The sequence below is a fragment of the Neolamprologus multifasciatus genome, chromosome 7 (assembly GCF_963576455.1).
Source record: "Neolamprologus multifasciatus chromosome 7, fNeoMul1.2, whole genome shotgun sequence".
In the NCBI taxonomy this organism is placed as follows: Eukaryota; Metazoa; Chordata; class Actinopteri; order Cichliformes; family Cichlidae; genus Neolamprologus; species Neolamprologus multifasciatus.
Genome location: NC_140445.1, coordinates 20,848,293 through 20,866,212, shown reverse-complemented (window position 1 = coordinate 20,866,212; position 17,920 = coordinate 20,848,293). Strand labels below are relative to the sequence as shown.

Genomic DNA, 17,920 nt, shown 5'->3' with positions numbered 1-17,920 from the left:
GACTGTTTGTGTGTCTGTTGCTGTTACTGACTTTGTCCCACGTGGCATGTGAGTGGAGCCACCGTCTCACATCTGGCCATGAGCAATCATTATCTTTGCCTTCTTCTCTCTGATGAATCTGCCCCAGCTCCTTGCCGAGGAGCTGGGCTTTATTTAATGGGCTCTTTCAGCCGTGGTTTGCTAGGCGGAAGCCTCTTACAAACCCATTTAAAGAAGGGTCTATGGATTTCATGGCTCCCCGGGCGCTCTCTCCTTCTTTCAATAAGGTGAAGTCCAAGGCTTTATCCATCAGTCAATGGGCCAGGGGAACGGTGGATGCAGCAGTTTTTAATCCCAGAGATGACACTGTCCACTATATGCTTGGCTGTTCTCTGATAGGAGGGCCTTCCTTGCGCAGCTCTCACCTGGGGACTTTAAAGTTCCTGTGGCAGAGCAGATTTATTGTTGCATAGATGGGGATAAAGACTGGGCACCTTGGACTGTGCCAGCAGACAGAAACATAGATAAAAGTACGAGGGAGCAACAGAGAAAGAAGATGCAAGCAGATTTGGGTGAAGCAGTATGCGTAGATTTTATATTGGCTGCACAAATTGTCTTTACTTTCTGCATTTGCATCATCTATCTACTGTCAACATCAATTTCTGCCAATAGTTGTATGTGTAATTGAGATGGCCTATGAGACAAGGACAACATAATAATATAATACTAACAACAGTGGAATGTATTTGTGTAACAGCTCTCACGCTTAAGATGTACCTCAAAATGATTTAAATGAAGCTACAAAGAGTCACAGACGTAACAGACTAAAGAACGCTTTGAGTAAAAATGCTAGTGTAGCCAAGTACAGGATAGGGTAGGGAAAGTTAAAGTAAGATGGAGAGAATGGGCCAATAGCTAGATTCGTAGGAGGGAATAAGTGAGTTGCGTGGAGAAGAATGACTGGAGCCACAGGTAAAGTTGCTATGAATTGTATTAAACTATTTAGCAACAATTTAACAGCATTTCATGAACAGAAATGAAAACATAAAATAAAATACAGTGACAGCAATAATAATAACAATCAGGGTCCTATCTGAGCTCAGATATGTCAGTCTTGCCGGCTTAATAGTCAGTGTTCAGTCAAGTCAAATCCAATAGGTCAAAAGTCTGTGATTGGTGCGATTTCGTCCTACCGCACTGTTGCAATTGTTCGTGAGAGAAGAGCAACCTGCCCTTCTGGGCCAACTCAGAATGGCTGTGGTTCGGTTCAAAGGGAAAGGCTCGCCATCTTCCTCGTCAGGAAGAAATCCAGGTCTCACGATCCCATAAAAAAAAAACCTAGCCTGTAAACAACAGGACTATTACTAATTCAGTTCACACTCCAATGATACACATGGCCATATGTGCAAACAATGCAAGTGCTATAACAAAACAAGCACAAAACATCAATTCTAATTTCTAACTACAGTCTATACAGTGCATCTTAATCATGAATGCAATCTTCAAATCACAATCAGCTTATTTTAGTGCATTTAATATTCAACAAGTAATACTAGAATATCATCAGCACACAAGCTGAGTGCTCAGAATGGCTGAACTCCGTGGGAAACCCCGTGTGTTCTCCCACAGTGAAAACGTGGTCAGCTACAGCTACAGCTATAAGCACCAGGCTAGTTAGCTTTTCAATTAGCCTGATTCGCCCAGTCCCAGTTTAACTCACCAGCACACTTCTAATGTTCAACTCTCAGAGAGGATCTTGTCCACTTCATCCGCTCCCGTGCAGATCTACAACATTGAAATTGGGCCATTATATTCCCCGTTAACTTCTTGTTAGCTTTTTAGCTTCAAGGTTAGCTTAACAGCTTCTGACTCACCGCGATGGTTTCAAGGTCCAAAATGTTCACAACAAATCAGGTCCGTTTCTCCAAGGTCCATGCAGATCTCCGGTATGGATATTTGCTCAATTTATCAAGTTAATAGTTATTTTCCAGCAAAAAGCTTGGCGGTGAAAATCAGCGATGGTCTCATGCACCTCCGTCTCTCTCTGTGTCTGAGCATGTGACGGTACAGAGCAGGGGAAGGCGGGGCTTGTTCCTTCCTAACCAGTAGGGGTGTTAAATATACTCTTTGGGTTTTATTCTTATATTTATAGTATTTATCTTTTATTATTGATTTACTTTTGATCAACTCAGTGATTAACAGAGTAATGATGAATCACAATTAACAATAACAATGTTGTAGTGCGTTACTGAGTTGTGTAAACTCACTGGGTTACATCCTCCCCCCTTAAATCTCATGCACGTCCCCGTGCATGGCTCTAGTGGAATAGTCAACATCATGAGCAAGGGAGTCGATGAAAGCTTTGTTCAATCCTTGAAAGAGTGATTTAACCACTGTTACTAGTGGGTTACCTAGCTGAGGATAAGTGAGTCTTTGGGACGGTTGGCAAATTCTTTCAGATCTTCTGATCTGTGTTTCTGTTTGCAAGGTCTCAGGTTCATCATCGTTTTCAACTTGTCTTTCAGGTGAAAGTTGATGAGTTGAGTTCTCTGACAACGGTGAATCTGACAAACTGGTCAACAAAACATTTTTGTCTTTTCGAGTGTCTGTTTCAGACTCACTTGGTGTGTTGTTTTGTAGGCTTGTGTCACTTTCACTTGGTGGCAAGTTTGCTTCACTTTCACGTTCTGTCTGATGTAGGTCTGTTTCACTGTCCATTTGAGGTAAGTTGGTGTCAGTTGAACTTCCAATTTCACCTTCAGGTAAGTATGTTTCAGTTTTGTTCTTAGTTTCCTGCTCAGGTAAGTATGTTTCAGTTTCGTTCTCAGTTTCCTTTTCAGGTAAGTCTGTCATGTCCGGTAATGTGTTAGGTTGTTCGGTATCATTTACAGGATATTTGTTTTGTTTGAATCCTTGTGTTGGCGGCATGGCACATACTTGGTAGAAATGTCTGTCTTTCACTTGTGGAGGTTCAGGGTAATAAAACTCATCTTCCTCTTCCTCAAGTGTTTGGTCGAAGTCAACTTCCAAAGCTGAACTTTGTCTTGTGCGTGGTCTGTTAGTTTTTGTGACTCGCTCTGGTTCATGCTCTGTTGGTGAGAGAAATCCACAGGGAAGTAACAGATCTCTGTGGAGTGTTCTGTTGGGTACATCTCCGTTTTCCGGTTTTACAGTATATACTGGTAAGTTTTCCATTTGTTTGGTGATGATATATACCGTTTGCTCCCATTTGTCCGCTAATTTGTGCTTCTCTCTCAGGCGGAGATTTCGAACCAAGACTCGGTCTCCCACATGTAGTGTGGATTCACAGATGATTTTGTCAAACTGTTTCTTGTTTTTGTCAGCTACTTTCTGGGAGTTTTTGATGGCTATTTCGTAGCTCTGTTCGAGGTAGCTTTTCAACTGCTTGACGTATTGAGAGTGAGTCAACTGTGGCTTGTTTGGCTGTAGCAGGCCAAAGGCAATATCAATGGGCAAGCGAGGCTGTCTTCCAAACATTAACTCATAAGGAGAATAGCCTGTTACATCATTTTTTGTACAGTTATAAGCGTGAGTAAGTGGTTTTACGAAGTCACGCCAGTGATGTTTCTCAGTGTCTTTCAAGGTACCAAGCATACTGAGTAACGTGCGATTGTATCGCTCAACAGGGTTGCCACGAAGATGATAAGGACTTGTTCGGACTTTTCGGATACCGAGCAGAGAGCACAGTTCTTTGATTGTACGCGATTCAAAGTCTCTCCCTTGATCGCTATGAAGTCGCTCTGGAAAGCCATAATGAACTAGGAAGTTATCCCATAAGTTCTTTGCAACGGTGGTGGCTTTCTGGTCTTTGGTTGGAATGGACACAGCATACTTTGTAAAATGATCTGTGATCACTAGGACATCTTTAGTATTTTTACTGTCTGGTTCTATTGAGAGGAAGTCCATGCAGACTAGCTCCATGGGCCTGGAAGTTTTAATATTTACCAGAGGAGCAGCCTTATCTGGCAGGGCTTTTCTACGGACACATCTCTCGCAAGCTTTCACTTTCTTTTCGACATCAATTGCCATTTTTGGCCAGTAGAAACGTGACCGAATGAGTTCCAGTGTGCGTTCGACCCCTAAATGCCCCATGTTGTCATGAAGACTGAGCATAACTGTAGGGCGTAAGGAATCAGGAAGGACTAACTGCAACAAGGTCTCTGGCCCCAACTGGCGTTTCCGGTACAGTAAGTCATTTTGGAGGTCAAGACGTTTCCACTCCCTTAAAAGTAAGAGAACATCGTGAGACTCAGACTTAGTATTGGCTGGTGGACGTGAGTCAGCTGCCAGCAGCTTGATGACTTTACTAATGGCTGGATCTTTTCTCTGCAGGTTGACAAGATCAGTATGGGTGTATCTGGGTAAGGCTAGGAGATTGTTATCACTGCCTTCTTCTTGAAACATGTCTGGAATGGCAACTGCAGACATGGCAAGTGACTGGACTAGAGCACAAGAGGGTTCAGTCTGGTCCAAGGCCATATGTCTTTGACAGGTTGCCATCACAGTATCAGATTGAAGTTGGAGCTCGACATCTTTGACTGAGGACAAGAGATGGGATCTGAACTTGTCAATGCGTTGACATTCCTCACTAAAAACTGGATCGTCTTCAGGTTTGTCATGTGGTTTCCTAGATAGTCCATCTGCATCAAGATTGTGTCTCCCAGCTCTGTACTTAATGTCAAAGTTATAGGTGGACAATGCAGCCAACCAACGATAACTCGTGGCATCAAGCTTTGCTGTGGTCAGAAGGTAAGTCGATGGGTTATTGTCGGTGATGACTGTGAATGTGTTCCCATATAAATAGTCATGAAACTTGTCAGTTATGGCCCACTTTAAAGCTAGAAATTCTAACTTGTGGGCAGGGTATCTAGCTTCACTACGGGATAGACCACGACTTGCATAGGCTATAACCTGTGTGGTTCCATTCTGCACTTGATAAAGAGCTGCCCCAAGTCCGGTTGTACTGGCATCTGTGTGTACCAGGTAAGGTAGCTTTGCATCGGCATACCCAAGGACTGGTGAGGTGGTGAGTTTTTCAATAATAGTTTGAAACGATTTCTGGCACTCTGGTCCCCAACGATCACCAAAGGGTTCTTTGGGGTTAAGATACTTTGGATCACTGGGTGGGTTTTTACAATGCTTTCGTCTCGGAGGATAGCCAGCTGTGAGGGAGGTGAGGGGCTTGACAATTTTTGAGTAATCTTTGACAAATCTCCGGTAATAACCGGTAAAACCAAGAAACGATTGGAGTTCTTTTAAGGTTTGGGGTCTCGGCCAGGTCTTGAGTGCTTCAGTTTTTTCGGAGTCAGTCTTTACGCCGTCTCTAGATACAATGTGGCCTAGATAACGGACTGATGTTTGGAAGAAACGACATTTGTCGGGCGAGAGTTTCAGCCCGTACTCTCTGAGTCGCTCAAGAACATGAATGAGTCGGGTCTCATGATCTTCAAGGGAACTGGAAAAGACTATCAAATCATCCAAAAAGACTAACACTTCTTTCAGATTGATGTCTTTCATACACTTTTCCATAAGCCTTTGGAAAGTGCTTGGGGCATTTGTTATTCCCTGGGGCATACGATTAAATTCGTAGAAGCCAAAGGGGCACACGAAGGCTGTCTTTGGCTTATCTTCTTCACACATCTCGATTTGATAGTACCCTGACTTAAGGTCCATCACAGAGAACCACTGAGATCCTGCAAGAGCAGAAAATGACTCCTCTAAGTTTGGCAGGGCATAGGCATCGCGGATGGTCTGCAAGTTAAGCTTCCTAAAATCAATGCATAACCGCACATCACCATTCTTTTTGCGGACCACCACTATCGGTGATGAGAATGGAGATTCAGATTCTCTGATTATGCCTGCATCTAAGAGGGCTTGTAAGTGCTTTTTAACTGCCTCGTAATCATGGGGATGAATCGGGCGAGATCTCTGTTTGAAGGGGGTTCCGTCTTTTAAGTTGATGTGATGTTTTATATGTGTGGCATGCCCAAAATCAAGATCATTGTGTGAGAAAACATCAGAGAAGGTGTTTAGCTTTTCAGCTATCTTCTCTTTCCACTCTTCAGATAGTGGTGATTCACCAAAGTCGAAACTGAGAGGGGGTCTTGAGGTTGAAGTCTGCTGCTGAGAGTTACACGTTGCAGACACCTTTTGGTCACCTTTCTCAGGCTCAGGACATGGCATGACACAGTCAGGGGCAACTAACTCAGCAATTACACAGTTAGTGGGCAGTGTAATGTCATGGTTAGTCTCGTTTCTCAGCAACACAGGAACTTTATAAGGTCCGTGCTTTGGCAGAGATATAAGGCAACAATCTACAAACACACCACCAGGTAGGGAGCCGGTAGTGGGCTGTTCAATAAGTGCACACTGTTCAGGCTTAGCGTGGCTAGCATGCATAAAACCTTCCACTAGTAGCTTTTGATTTGCAGGAAGGACTTCTTGAGTTCTACTTTGAAGTTTTACCAAGCCGATCTTGCCACTGTCAGTTTGTCTTTTTCTGGATGCTAATGTCTTTAGCACTTGTTGGTATCCATAAGGGAGTACCTTAAAGTCAGGTAAGGTGCTCTCACAAAGATGCTCATATAAGGGGTCAAGTGTATTTGTACCAATTAGTAGAGGTGTGTCTGAGTTTGAGCGAATGTCAGGGACAACTAAGGCAAGAGTAGATAGTTCAAGCTCTGACTGATCGAGATCTTTTGGGAACATGATACTCGTCTCAATGTATCCCAAGTAAGGGACTGTCTGACCATTCGCACCTTCGACCTCTAGGAGATCACTGATGGGTTTTATAGGATGATCAGGTAAGTGTTCTTGATAGAAGGATTTGGCAATAGTGGTTACTTGAGAGCCTGAGTCGAGCAAGCAACTACATTCAACGCCGTTGATAACAACTCTGGCTGTGCATTTTCTACCCACAAGTCTTTTGGGAAGTTTAGGCACTGAGTGAACATTAGCTGTTTCACATTGGGCTTTTGTTGTCTTTTTCTTAGTGGGACTTGGTTCAGATTTAGCACCCATCTGTCCCGCGACAGGGGCTCCTTCTAGTTTAAATTAAAGGACTCATCAACTGGTCTGGATCTTTCCCATTCTCGCTGCTTTTGTCTGAGGGCATTCCTTTTAGCTGCTACTAATGCTGGGTTGGGATCATTACTACAGCTGGAAGCGATATGACCATCTTCTCCACACTTGAAACAGTATCCAGGTTTGGGTTTGGTTGACACTGCAGCAATTTGTGGTATCTGTTCCAGCTTGTTCTGAGTTTTGGTACTTGTGTTCCTTTTTGCTTCCTTTTGAAGTTTCTGCGATCTTTTCTCTGTTTTGTCAGCTCTGACCTGTGCGATTTGAGACCTGAGGTCAGCAATTTGCTTCTGGAGGTCAGACGAATTGCTGTCCATTTCATGCTCATAATCGTTCCTACCTTGAGGGCATATGGTTTGCATGTTAGAATAAACACGAGTCTTTTGGATCCCCAAATGTTGTTTCATGCGGGTTGCTTTACTTGCTTGTTTGTCCTCCTCAGTGCGTAGTTGGAGGAGTAGCTCTGCAAAATATGGTGGGTCGTCTTTCTTTTGTTCAAGTTGAAGGTTTGCAATCAATGAGCTGTCCTAACACCCTCTACAAAACTGTCTCAGGAGCTGTTTATTGATGTCACTAGAAGCAATTCCGTCTCTTTTTATGACTAGGTTTAACACTGTGTGCAATCTTTGCAGGTAATGTGAGGGTTTTTCACCTCCATTTTGATTGGTGTTTAAAAAGCGAGCAAAGAGTTCGTCACCGTCTTCTACAGTTGCATAGGCAGAATCAAGATGTTCAAGGTAAGTTTTGGGATTTGCTTTTGGACCAAGAGCTTTCACCAGGTCCGCTGCAGGGGGTGAAAGACTTTCAACAATCTTTCGCACAACTTGAGTTTCGGTGAGCGAGGGATCAGTCAAGCAAAACTCTACGCTGCTGCGCCAAGTGTCATAGTCAGTTTCGAAAGGAGGATGTGGAACTCTTCCTGAAAAAGGTTTCAGTCTGTATTGCGAGTTTGGTGGGGGAACGACTTCACTGCTTTTAACAATGTGCTCTACAATAACCTGCTGCACTTCAGGCGTGCTTAGAAGGTTAGTGGGAATCTGAGGGGTTTGTTTCTCAGCTTCTGCCGGTGGGTGAGTACTCAAGGCACTTACATGGTTGCTATTGGGTGTTAAAGAGGGAGAAGGTAGGGCGTCATCACTGTGGGGCACTGGCTCTTGTTCGGTGGAAGGCTCAACTGTGTGGACATCCCCTCCCAATGACTCCCCAATTTTAGCTAGTTCATCCATCAAAAGGTCTTTAAAGGATCGGTTGCTTCGTGCTGCCACATCTTTAAGCTGTGACAGGTAAGTTACAGTAGCTGATGCGCTGGTTTCAATGCTATACGCACTGGCTAGGTCTTGAATGTGATAGATAACTTCTGGTTTCAAAGTGCAAGGTCTGTCATAAGGCAAATATCTTTTCTCTAGTTCTTTAGCAGTAGCCTCATGTTGAAACTCCACAATAATCTGACCACCAGTTGGTAACTTAATCTGCCTACTGACAGGACCGAAAGCTTCTAAGAACTCAATTATGTCTTTATCAATGTCTGTGTTAGTTAAACCACTGACCAAGACAGCATTTTGAACTTTAACATTCTCTGTTTTCACAACTTCCATTGTTAGGACACATAAAAGTACCAGTAGAAAAAAAACAAGTCACTGTGAAGCTCCAGGCACTCTTAAATGTTTTATTAAATTTTGGGTGGACTAACAACTCTGCAAACCCTCCTGGCTGGCTCGCCACTTTCTGTAGCCAAGTACAGGATAGGGTAGGGAAAGTTAAAGTAAGATGGAGAGAATGGGCCAATAGCTAGATTCGTAGGAGGGAATAAGTGAGTTGCGTGGAGAAGAATGACTGGAGCCACAGGTAAAGTTGCTATGAATTGTATTAAACTATTTAGCAACAATTTAACAGCATTTCATGAACAGAAATGAAAACATAAAATAAAATACAGTGACAGCAATAATAATAACAATCAGGGTCCTATCTGAGCTCAGATATGTCAGTCTTGCCGGCTTAATAGTCAGTGTTCAGTCAAGTCAAATCCAATAGGTCAAAAGTCTGTGATTGGTGCGATTTCGTCCTACCGCACTGTTGCAATTGTTCGTGAGAGAAGAGCAACCTGCCCTTCTGGGCCAACTCAGAATGGCTGTGGTTCGGTTCAAAGGGAAAGGCTCGCCATCTTCCTCGTCAGGAAGAAATCCAGGTCTCACGATCCCATAAAAAAAAAACCTAGCCTGTAAACAACAGGACTATTACTAATTCAGTTCACACTCCAATGATACACATGGCCATATGTGCAAACAATGCAAGTGCTATAACAAAACAAGCACAAAACATCAATTCTAATTTCTAACTACAGTCTATACAGTGCATCTTAATCATGAATGCAATCTTCAAATCACAATCAGCTTATTTTAGTGCATTTAATATTCAACAAGTAATACTAGAATATCATCAGCACACAAGCTGAGTGCTCAGAATGGCTGAACTCCGTGGGAAACCCCGTGTGTTCTCCCACAGTGAAAACGTGGTCAGCTACAGCTACAGCTATAAGCACCAGGCTAGTTAGCTTTTCAATTAGCCTGATTCGCCCAGTCCCAGTTTAACTCACCAGCACACTTCTAATGTTCAACTCTCAGAGAGGATCTTGTCCACTTCATCCGCTCCCGTGCAGATCTACAACATTGAAATTGGGCCATTATATTCCCCGTTAACTTCTTGTTAGCTTTTTAGCTTCAAGGTTAGCTTAACAGCTTCTGACTCACCGCGATGGTTTCAAGGTCCAAAATGTTCACAACAAATCAGGTCCGTTTCTCCAAGGTCCATGCAGATCTCCGGTATGGATATTTGCTCAATTTATCAAGTTAATAGTTATTTTCCAGCAAAAAGCTTGGCGGTGAAAATCAGCGATGGTCTCATGCACCTCCGTCTCTCTCTGTGTCTGAGCACGTGACGGTACAGAGCAGGGGAAGGCGGGGCTTGTTCCTTCCTAACCAGTAGGGGTGTTAAATATACTCTTTGGGTTTTATTCTTATATTTATAGTATTTATCTTTTATTATTGATTTACTTTTGATCAACTCAGTGATTAACAGAGTAATGATGAATCACAATTAACAATAACAATGTTGTAGTGCGTTACTGAGTTGTGTAAACTCACTGGGTTACACTAGCTTAAACATCAGCATAGCAACATGTGATGAACATGCTGATGTTTCGCAGGTGTAATATTTGCTACATTACTATGTTCAGATTATTACTTTGCTTAGCAAACTTTGCATATATCTGCATGGCATGTAGAACAGTATGTGAAAGTCATGTCCTTAAGACAGGAAAAAAAAATCCTGCAGAGACCTGACACAGAGCCTAACGGTGTGTTCACACCGAACGCGATGGACGCGAATAGAGCGTCAGGTTTACATGTAAAGTCAATGGAAAAGCGCGATGAAGCGCGATTGCGGGTCCCGCGAAAATTCGGAAGCAGATTTGCGTCGCGAAAACGCCAAAACGCGTGAAACGCGCGTCAGTGTAGCGCGTCTGGCGCGTTTGACTCGCGAATAAAACCACGCGCGTGAGTTTTTGTGTTGCATTTTGTGCATACGCGCGTTTCGCGTCTACCGCTCGAGTTGGAAAAATCTGAACTCCAGCGTCAAATCGCGCCGCGACAACCAATCAGGAGCCTGGTGACGTGGCTCTGACCTAGGTCAAAGGGGCAGATCCAGCCAAAGCCCTTCATTCTTCATTCAGTATGGAGGAAAAGCTAATCAGTGCCGTGGCTAATCACCCGGAGCTATACGATGCTAGCTACTACTTTTACCGAGACAGGAATAAAAAGGACCTAGCTTGGAGACACATAAGTGAGGAGATCGGGCAACCTGGTAAGTTCATTCCTTCTTCTTTTTAATTTTCAGACTGACCCGATGAACCCGCGCAAAAGCTAGCAAGCCCGCCTACTGTCCCGCTATTTTCCCACTGATGTACAAATACCTTTCCGCTAACAAGATAATGCGTTTATTCAGAGGACATCTGCAGGAGAAAGTGGAAGAGCCTCAGGGACACTTATAATAAGGAGAAGAAGGCAGAGAAGGAGAAGAGGAGTGGGTCTGCAGCAGGATCGGGGAGAAGATGGAAGTTCTTCGCGGTCATGGGGTTTCTGGACCCCTTCCTCACCCCGCGGGAGACTAGCGGTAATATGGTGCGGACCGTGGAGAACTTCTCCCCCGAGGACCAGGGACAGCCCGAAGAGGCAGCAGGGGAGTGTCAGTCAGAAGGTATGTTTACATTGAGTTAATGTAGGCAGTTAATTTATGCGTGTTGTCATACAGGAACATATTTTGTTTATTAATAAACAGTATACAGTAGTCCCGCTGTTCATCCGTCACTGCCTCGCCTTTTCGCTGATTTTTTTTATTGCACCGTACAGCTTTCAACAATGCGCATTGCATTCTGCAGCCCAAATGACAAATCTCCTCCATGTCGTGTCTCCTGCACTTGCCAAACTTATCATGTTTGGTTTTGATAACCATCACGTCCAATAGAAAAAAACAGCACAAAAACACTCATAACTATGAGCCTCATTCGGAAATACACACCTGCACCGGGAGCAAAAAAGGCGCACAAAAGTGGCGCCGCAGACGGAGAAAAAGCGCGGCATAATACTTTTACGTTTTAAAATCGACAAAGGTTTTCACTTTGAGAATCAACTTGTGAGACCTGTGACTACTGTTCATGTGCTGCAATAAATGAGAGACCACTGTATATAATAATAATAATAAGTATATAATAATATAATATTCTCTATGACTATTGTCTTCAACCTGTTAACATCTAATATTGTCTTGATAGAGTCAAGTAATCATGCAGCAGAGTCCTCAGCTGTCTCTTCTCCTGGCTCCCCAGTCCCTGGTCCCTCAGCTCCTGCTGCTGCACCCACAGGTATGAACATCAAGCACTGACAGCTTTTTACTTGCTTGAATTCCCTTGTGATCACCTTTACTAAATATCTACAACCAATCTGTTTATATCATGTTTTTTTCAATTTTGAAAATGAAAATCTAGTAGCAGCCTTCTCATTACTTTGTGTTGTTTTGTGCTGTGTTTTACAGGCCCACAGAGGAGGACAGCTCGAAGGCGGGCGAGGGACAGGTCCCAGGACGGTCCATCGGCGGTGGAGCTGGCCATCCTGGAGTCCCTAAAGAGGCCACGCCCGTCTCCAACTGAACATTTCCTCCTCGGCCTTGTTCCTGCTCTGGAGAGCATGCCGCCTCAGACACGAGAATTCGTGAAATTTCAAATTTATAAATTAGTTTTTGAAAACAGCACAGCTGTGTTAAATTTGGAAACATTGGACCCTAATGATCAGTAGTTTTCTGATGAGGCAGCAGCTCTCCAGGGCAGAAACAATGTTCTTATTTTTCTCCTCCTTCTCCCTGAGGCTCTTCCACTCCAAGCTGGGTCCTTTTTATTCCTGTCTCTCTGTAAATAGTTACATTTCATATATTTATGATAAATATTTTTGTTAATGAATTTATATTTTTTCAAATAAACATTTATAATGACAAAATGTCTCTGTTCTACTACACAGCAAATATTGGCACCCGACTTGACACAAGTAGAATTTATTTCATATTATACTAATGACAAAACATACTAATACAGTGGGATGCAAAAGTTTGGGCAACATTGTGAAAAGTAATTATTTTCTTGTACAAATCACTGGTTGTCACAATAAAAATAGTCAGTTAAATATATCATATAGGAGACACACACAGTGATATTTGAGAAGTGAAATGCAGTTTACAGAAAGTGTGCAATAAGTGTTTAAATCAAGCAGGTGCATAAATTGGCGACACAAAAAAAGAGAAATGAAATAAATATTTAGTGTATATCAATGTGTGTGTCTCCTATATGATATATTTAACTGACATTTTTCATTGTAACAGTGATTCATACAGGAAAATAATGACTATTAATAAGGTTGCCCAAACTTTTGCACCACACTGTATATAGGAACATAGTGAAGACAAGTTACTTAAGAGAGTAAAAAGAGGTTAGTTTATTTTGGAGTAGAGCTCCATTTATTAAGAAAAATTTAAAAGGACAGGAACACTCTTTAGAGGTTTGTGGGTGGCTCTTAAAAGAGCCGTTGTGGGGAAGTCACTCGGACTTCAAACAGGCTACTCCTTTGGTTGCCAAGACACAGCTCCCTCCGCTGAGAAGTGAGCCATGAATTTCTCCCTCACCAGGACAGCCTCTCTGGAGGAGTTGTTTGCTGGCAAGGAACCTGGACAAAATTGTTTAAAATGAGTATTATGTGTACTGCAGTTACAAAATACATTATTGAAATTCCAAAATTACAAATTGCAAAACATAAATCTTACATAAAACCTTTTGTAATTATAAGGATAATTACATGATATATATTAGATATAATCTAAAACAGTCTGCGGTGATTATATACAAATATTCAACTATCCCAGAATTAAACCAGGTCTAAATAAAAAGGAGTGAGTATCACTACAAAGGTTAACTCAGTGGTCCTAATGCTACAGTTTGATATCAGCAAACACCGAGCGCATACATTGATATGACACCACAGCCATGCTATCATTGCAAACACTGATAACAGCATAAATCGAATTAAATCATTAAAAATTAAATCGGGACTTGATGAGACCTTCTGAGTATCACTAGAAATATTATAAACAGTCGTCTCCGTACCACAGTTTGCTTTCAGTAAAAACCGAGCATTCACTGTTAGCATAGCACATCCACGTTAGCAGTGTATAAATGGATAGTTTAGCATATATTAGCACAGGTATCAATAAAGGACTACCGTATTAAATACTTTTACTAACCTCAGGCAGATGGACAGGCGCTCTGCAGGTGGGATTGAGCGCCTGTAGTTGGTGTCTAGGCGGGCGATTCTGGGACCGACACGGGAAAGCAGGTCCTCAAACTGGCCGAGTGAAAGACGGTGATATCGCTGAAATCGGCCGTCATCCAGGCGCAGCTCCTGGAGCAAATGGTGAAACTCACCAAACTGCTCACGCCTCTGGAGGACCTGATGGACCCAGGTACGGCGAGGGCGTCTTTTACGCCGCTGCTCTGCTCTCCACAGTATATAGAGAAGGGAGACTCTCTCTTCAAGCGCTAACTCGACAGCTGCCATCTTGCAAAGATACCGGTCTGGCACAACTTCCTCCCACATCCCTCCCACATTTCCGGTTCACGCGCGTCAAAATATCATATTTTGAAGCGCGATGGATTTTTCTTGGACACGCGTTGAGACGCGAATGTGCACGCGTCAAATTAGGGGCGTTTGGGGCGTTTTTGTTCGCGTCCATCGCGTTCGGTGTGAACAATAATAGATACTCAAAAACAGAGGAGAAGACAGGACGATTTAGGCACAAAGAGCCCCATGACACACAGATGAGGAATTAAACCACAAAACCTTTGGACAGACCAACGTGGAGATGTTTGGCCAAAATTCACAAGCATGGTGGGAGAGGGATCTCCTTGCAGTTAAGGAACTGACCATGAACTCCTCAGTATACCATGAGCGTAAATGCTAACACTTAACAAGAATGAGACAAAGAACCACAAAGACAAGGAGGGAAAAACTGGGGAGACTAATGCAAATGCTAATGAAGATACAGTGCTGAGAAAAAGTATTTGCCCCCTTCCTGATTACTGCTGCCACGGATGATATGTTTTTGATAGTGTTTACCTGCGCTCTTACGTGAAAATCATTCTGTCTGAAAATACAATAAGGCAAAATGTTTTGGAGAATTCGGATTACACTTTGTAGGGGTGCAGAGTTGGGTCGTGTTGACAATTTATTAAAACTTGGCTTACATTCACCAAGGTCTACTTAATCAGTTTTGGTTTTCGTTATCGATCCATTCGCTTCCGCTTATCCTTTTTTCAGGGGCGCTGGAGCCCGTCCCAGCTGTCATAGGGCAAGAGGCAGGGTACACTCTGGACAGGTCCTCAGTCTGTCATGGGGCTAACACACAGAGACAAACAACCATTCGCACTCACATTCACACCTATGGGCAATTTAGATTGATCAATTAACCTATATGTCATTGGACTGTGGGAGTAAGCCAGAGTACCCAGGAAGAACACACGCAAACACAGGGAGAACATGCAAACTCCACGCAGAAAGACCCCGGCCTGATGATGGAATTGAACTCAAGACCTTCGTGCTGTGCGGCAAGAGTGTTAACCACCATGCCACCATGCTGTTATTGGTTAAAAATTCGGAAAAAAAGCCTTATAACATAGAAATTATGATTTCTACACGCCTGTAATGTCAACATATAAAAAGTGTCACATAAAGATTAGAAATGTCATGGTACATTTGACCTCTGATCTCTTAATAGATTGATCTAAAGTGATAATAAGGGTATACAGAGATATTTAAAAATGTTTCTTACTCCCATTACTTGTATTAACAACATATAGGCAAAGGGAATGATATATGGGGATTCTAAATATGACATTACTTTTGACCTCTGACCTCTTCTTCAAGGTCAAATAGGGTCAAACTGTCATAAAAAAAACTATCTTTGAAATTACTTTCTGTTTGTATTAGCAACATTTCAAAAATGACATTCTTATATGGGGATTCTAAATATCGGATTATACTTTGCATCCAAGTATCATGTCACGCTTAACTTCTGACCTCACTTTTACATTTCATGTTTATCTTTCTTTCATGTGTCATAGCAACAGAAAGAGATTGAGCTGCCCAGTTAGTAAAAAATATACCGTAGCATAATATTATGTAATAAGTCCAAGTTGTTCATGGCCAGTTATTTACAAATCAATACCTATTATTCATTACTCCTACGTAAAGATTGTATACAAAATATAATACTATTCCTTTAAAATAAACACTGCCAGAAAGATGTTCAGGAATCTGGAAGAAAGTTAAACATTCACAAAAAAGTGGAGGAGAGCAACAGTTTCTGGTAATACTTAAAAGACATATAAAGACAGTTAAAGGGCTTAACTATACAAAATAGTAGTTCAAGCATTAATAATTCAGGATCATTTATCCATTTAGGCCTAAGCCGTGGTAATTTGCTGAATGTAACATCTCTGTCTAAAGGTCCTTGCAGGCAGCAGTTAGTGGATTTATTTCCACTTTATACACATTGTAATGGTGTGTTTTGTAATTTAAGAGATATATCAAAAATGCAATGACAGTTTAAAAGAAGTTATTCTGGGAAATACATACAGAAAAAAACGGTACGAATTTCTTTTTCTTTCATCATAATCTCGTACATTTAAATGAAGCACATATTTAAAAATCTGTCCGACAACTGAAATAATTATTTCATCGCCTGCTTGATTACGAGAAAATTACATCACGACAGAACCGGCACAAACAGTTCGTGTGCACTTTGTTGTGCTCATTGTGAACGTACGTGTGCTGTTATGCTGTGAAAGGGGGGGAAATGGGAATTTAAGAGGACACAGGCAGCATGTTTAGACCTGTAGCTGAAGGTAGATGTCCATGAAAAGTCCCATAACAGCAGCAATCATTTTATCCGCTTGTATCACCTCCGTCTGTGTGTGGTCACATATCTAGCAATTTTTGCTGACCCAAATGCTGTAGGACTCAATTTGAGTGTTTCTGAGTTCCAAAAGACTCCTAAAAGCATTTAAGAACATATACAACACAAAATATCTGTTAAACTGATTCTTTTTATTTGCAAAACTCTTAAGAAATAATTGACTGAATTAACTAAAGACCCTCGTTTTTAATTAGCAGTAAATATTTACACTGAAACGGTGGCACGCTGATGTAAACGTATCCAAAAAGTCATCGGTCACCTTCTAAATCTGTACAACACCTCCTCTGCTCCCGCTCTCCTACTGCTCAGACCATCTGAATCCCTGACGACGGGTCTGTTTTTAGCTGCGCCGGGTGGAGGCCTGGCACGGTGTGAGGGGGAGGCCGGACCAGTGGGGATGTCCTGGCGCAGTCTGTCCCACGCTGCACGCTGGTCTCCTGGCCATCCCATATTAATCAGATTTGCCGCAGCAGCCATATGTCCAAGCAGCGTGATAAACCCTGGCTGCTACCTGGCACCCAAAGGACTCACTGTCAACAGAGTGTGTGTACGTCTGCGCAGGTGTGTATATTTCACAAGTCTTTTACTCCAGAGACATTCCTTCAAAGATCTGTTGAGACATCAAAAATGCTTGGCATGAATATCTTAGGCCTTTTCTGTTTGTGTGTGTGTTTCTTTTTCTTTGAGATGCTGTGACTTAAAAAGAAAATATATAACACAGGTTATGAGCAATAACCCTGAAGGAGGGGGAAGTCACTTTTGGGCCAAATGATCATTTGCCACAGTGTTTGGGAAATACATGGGGCTATGTACGTCACGGCGACAGAAGAACTGGCACAATGGAAGTGCATTAACAAAGGCCGAGTCCTGTTTCCATCTGTCACCTTATGCTTAACAGGACTGTATACATTTCATATTCGCACATGACTCAGCTCACAAGGTGTCACATTTTAGACACCACTTGTATCACACTGCTTAGTAGTGTTGTGGAGAATCTACTCGAGCATTAGCTCTGCTGACACGAGCAGCGATGGTGAAAGAAAGAGTGACTGAATATAATTTGCTAACCCAAGCTTTCTATTAAATTCAAGACAAAAAAAAAATGCATTCCACAATCCATAATTCATAACCGAACCTCGCAAGAGGCAACATCAACACTTGTCAAACATGATTAACTACGTCTGTATCTTACACAAATTTAATTCCTCTCTGTGTCTCTGCCTGTAAATCAGGCAACAATCACCAGTGAGCATGCTCGCAAGATTTGTGGCTG

The 17,920-nt window shown here is 42.4% G+C and overlaps 1 protein-coding gene and 1 long non-coding RNA gene across 2 annotated transcripts; one reads left to right on the top strand and one right to left on the bottom strand.

The window, feature by feature from the left end:
- The first annotated feature begins 10,405 nt into the window (after positions 1 to 10,405).
- On the top strand, positions 10,406 to 12,532 carry LOC146514183 (uncharacterized). The gene is made up of 3 exons (XM_085167306.1): positions 10,406 to 11,331; positions 11,906 to 11,995; positions 12,166 to 12,532. The coding sequence occupies exons 1-3, from the start codon at positions 11,205 to 11,207 to the stop codon at positions 12,423 to 12,425; spliced, it is 477 nt and encodes a 158-aa protein (XP_085023432.1). The 5' UTR covers positions 10,406 to 11,204; the 3' UTR covers positions 12,426 to 12,532.
- Positions 12,533 to 13,035: 503 nt separating this feature from the next.
- LOC146514182 (uncharacterized) lies at positions 13,036 to 14,418 on the bottom strand. Its single transcript, XR_014875198.1, has 2 exons — positions 13,918 to 14,418; positions 13,036 to 13,343 (listed from the first exon to the last, which is right to left on the bottom strand). It is a non-coding gene; the product is annotated as an uncharacterized LOC146514182 (long non-coding RNA).
- Between the last annotated feature and the right edge of the window lie 3,502 nt (positions 14,419 to 17,920).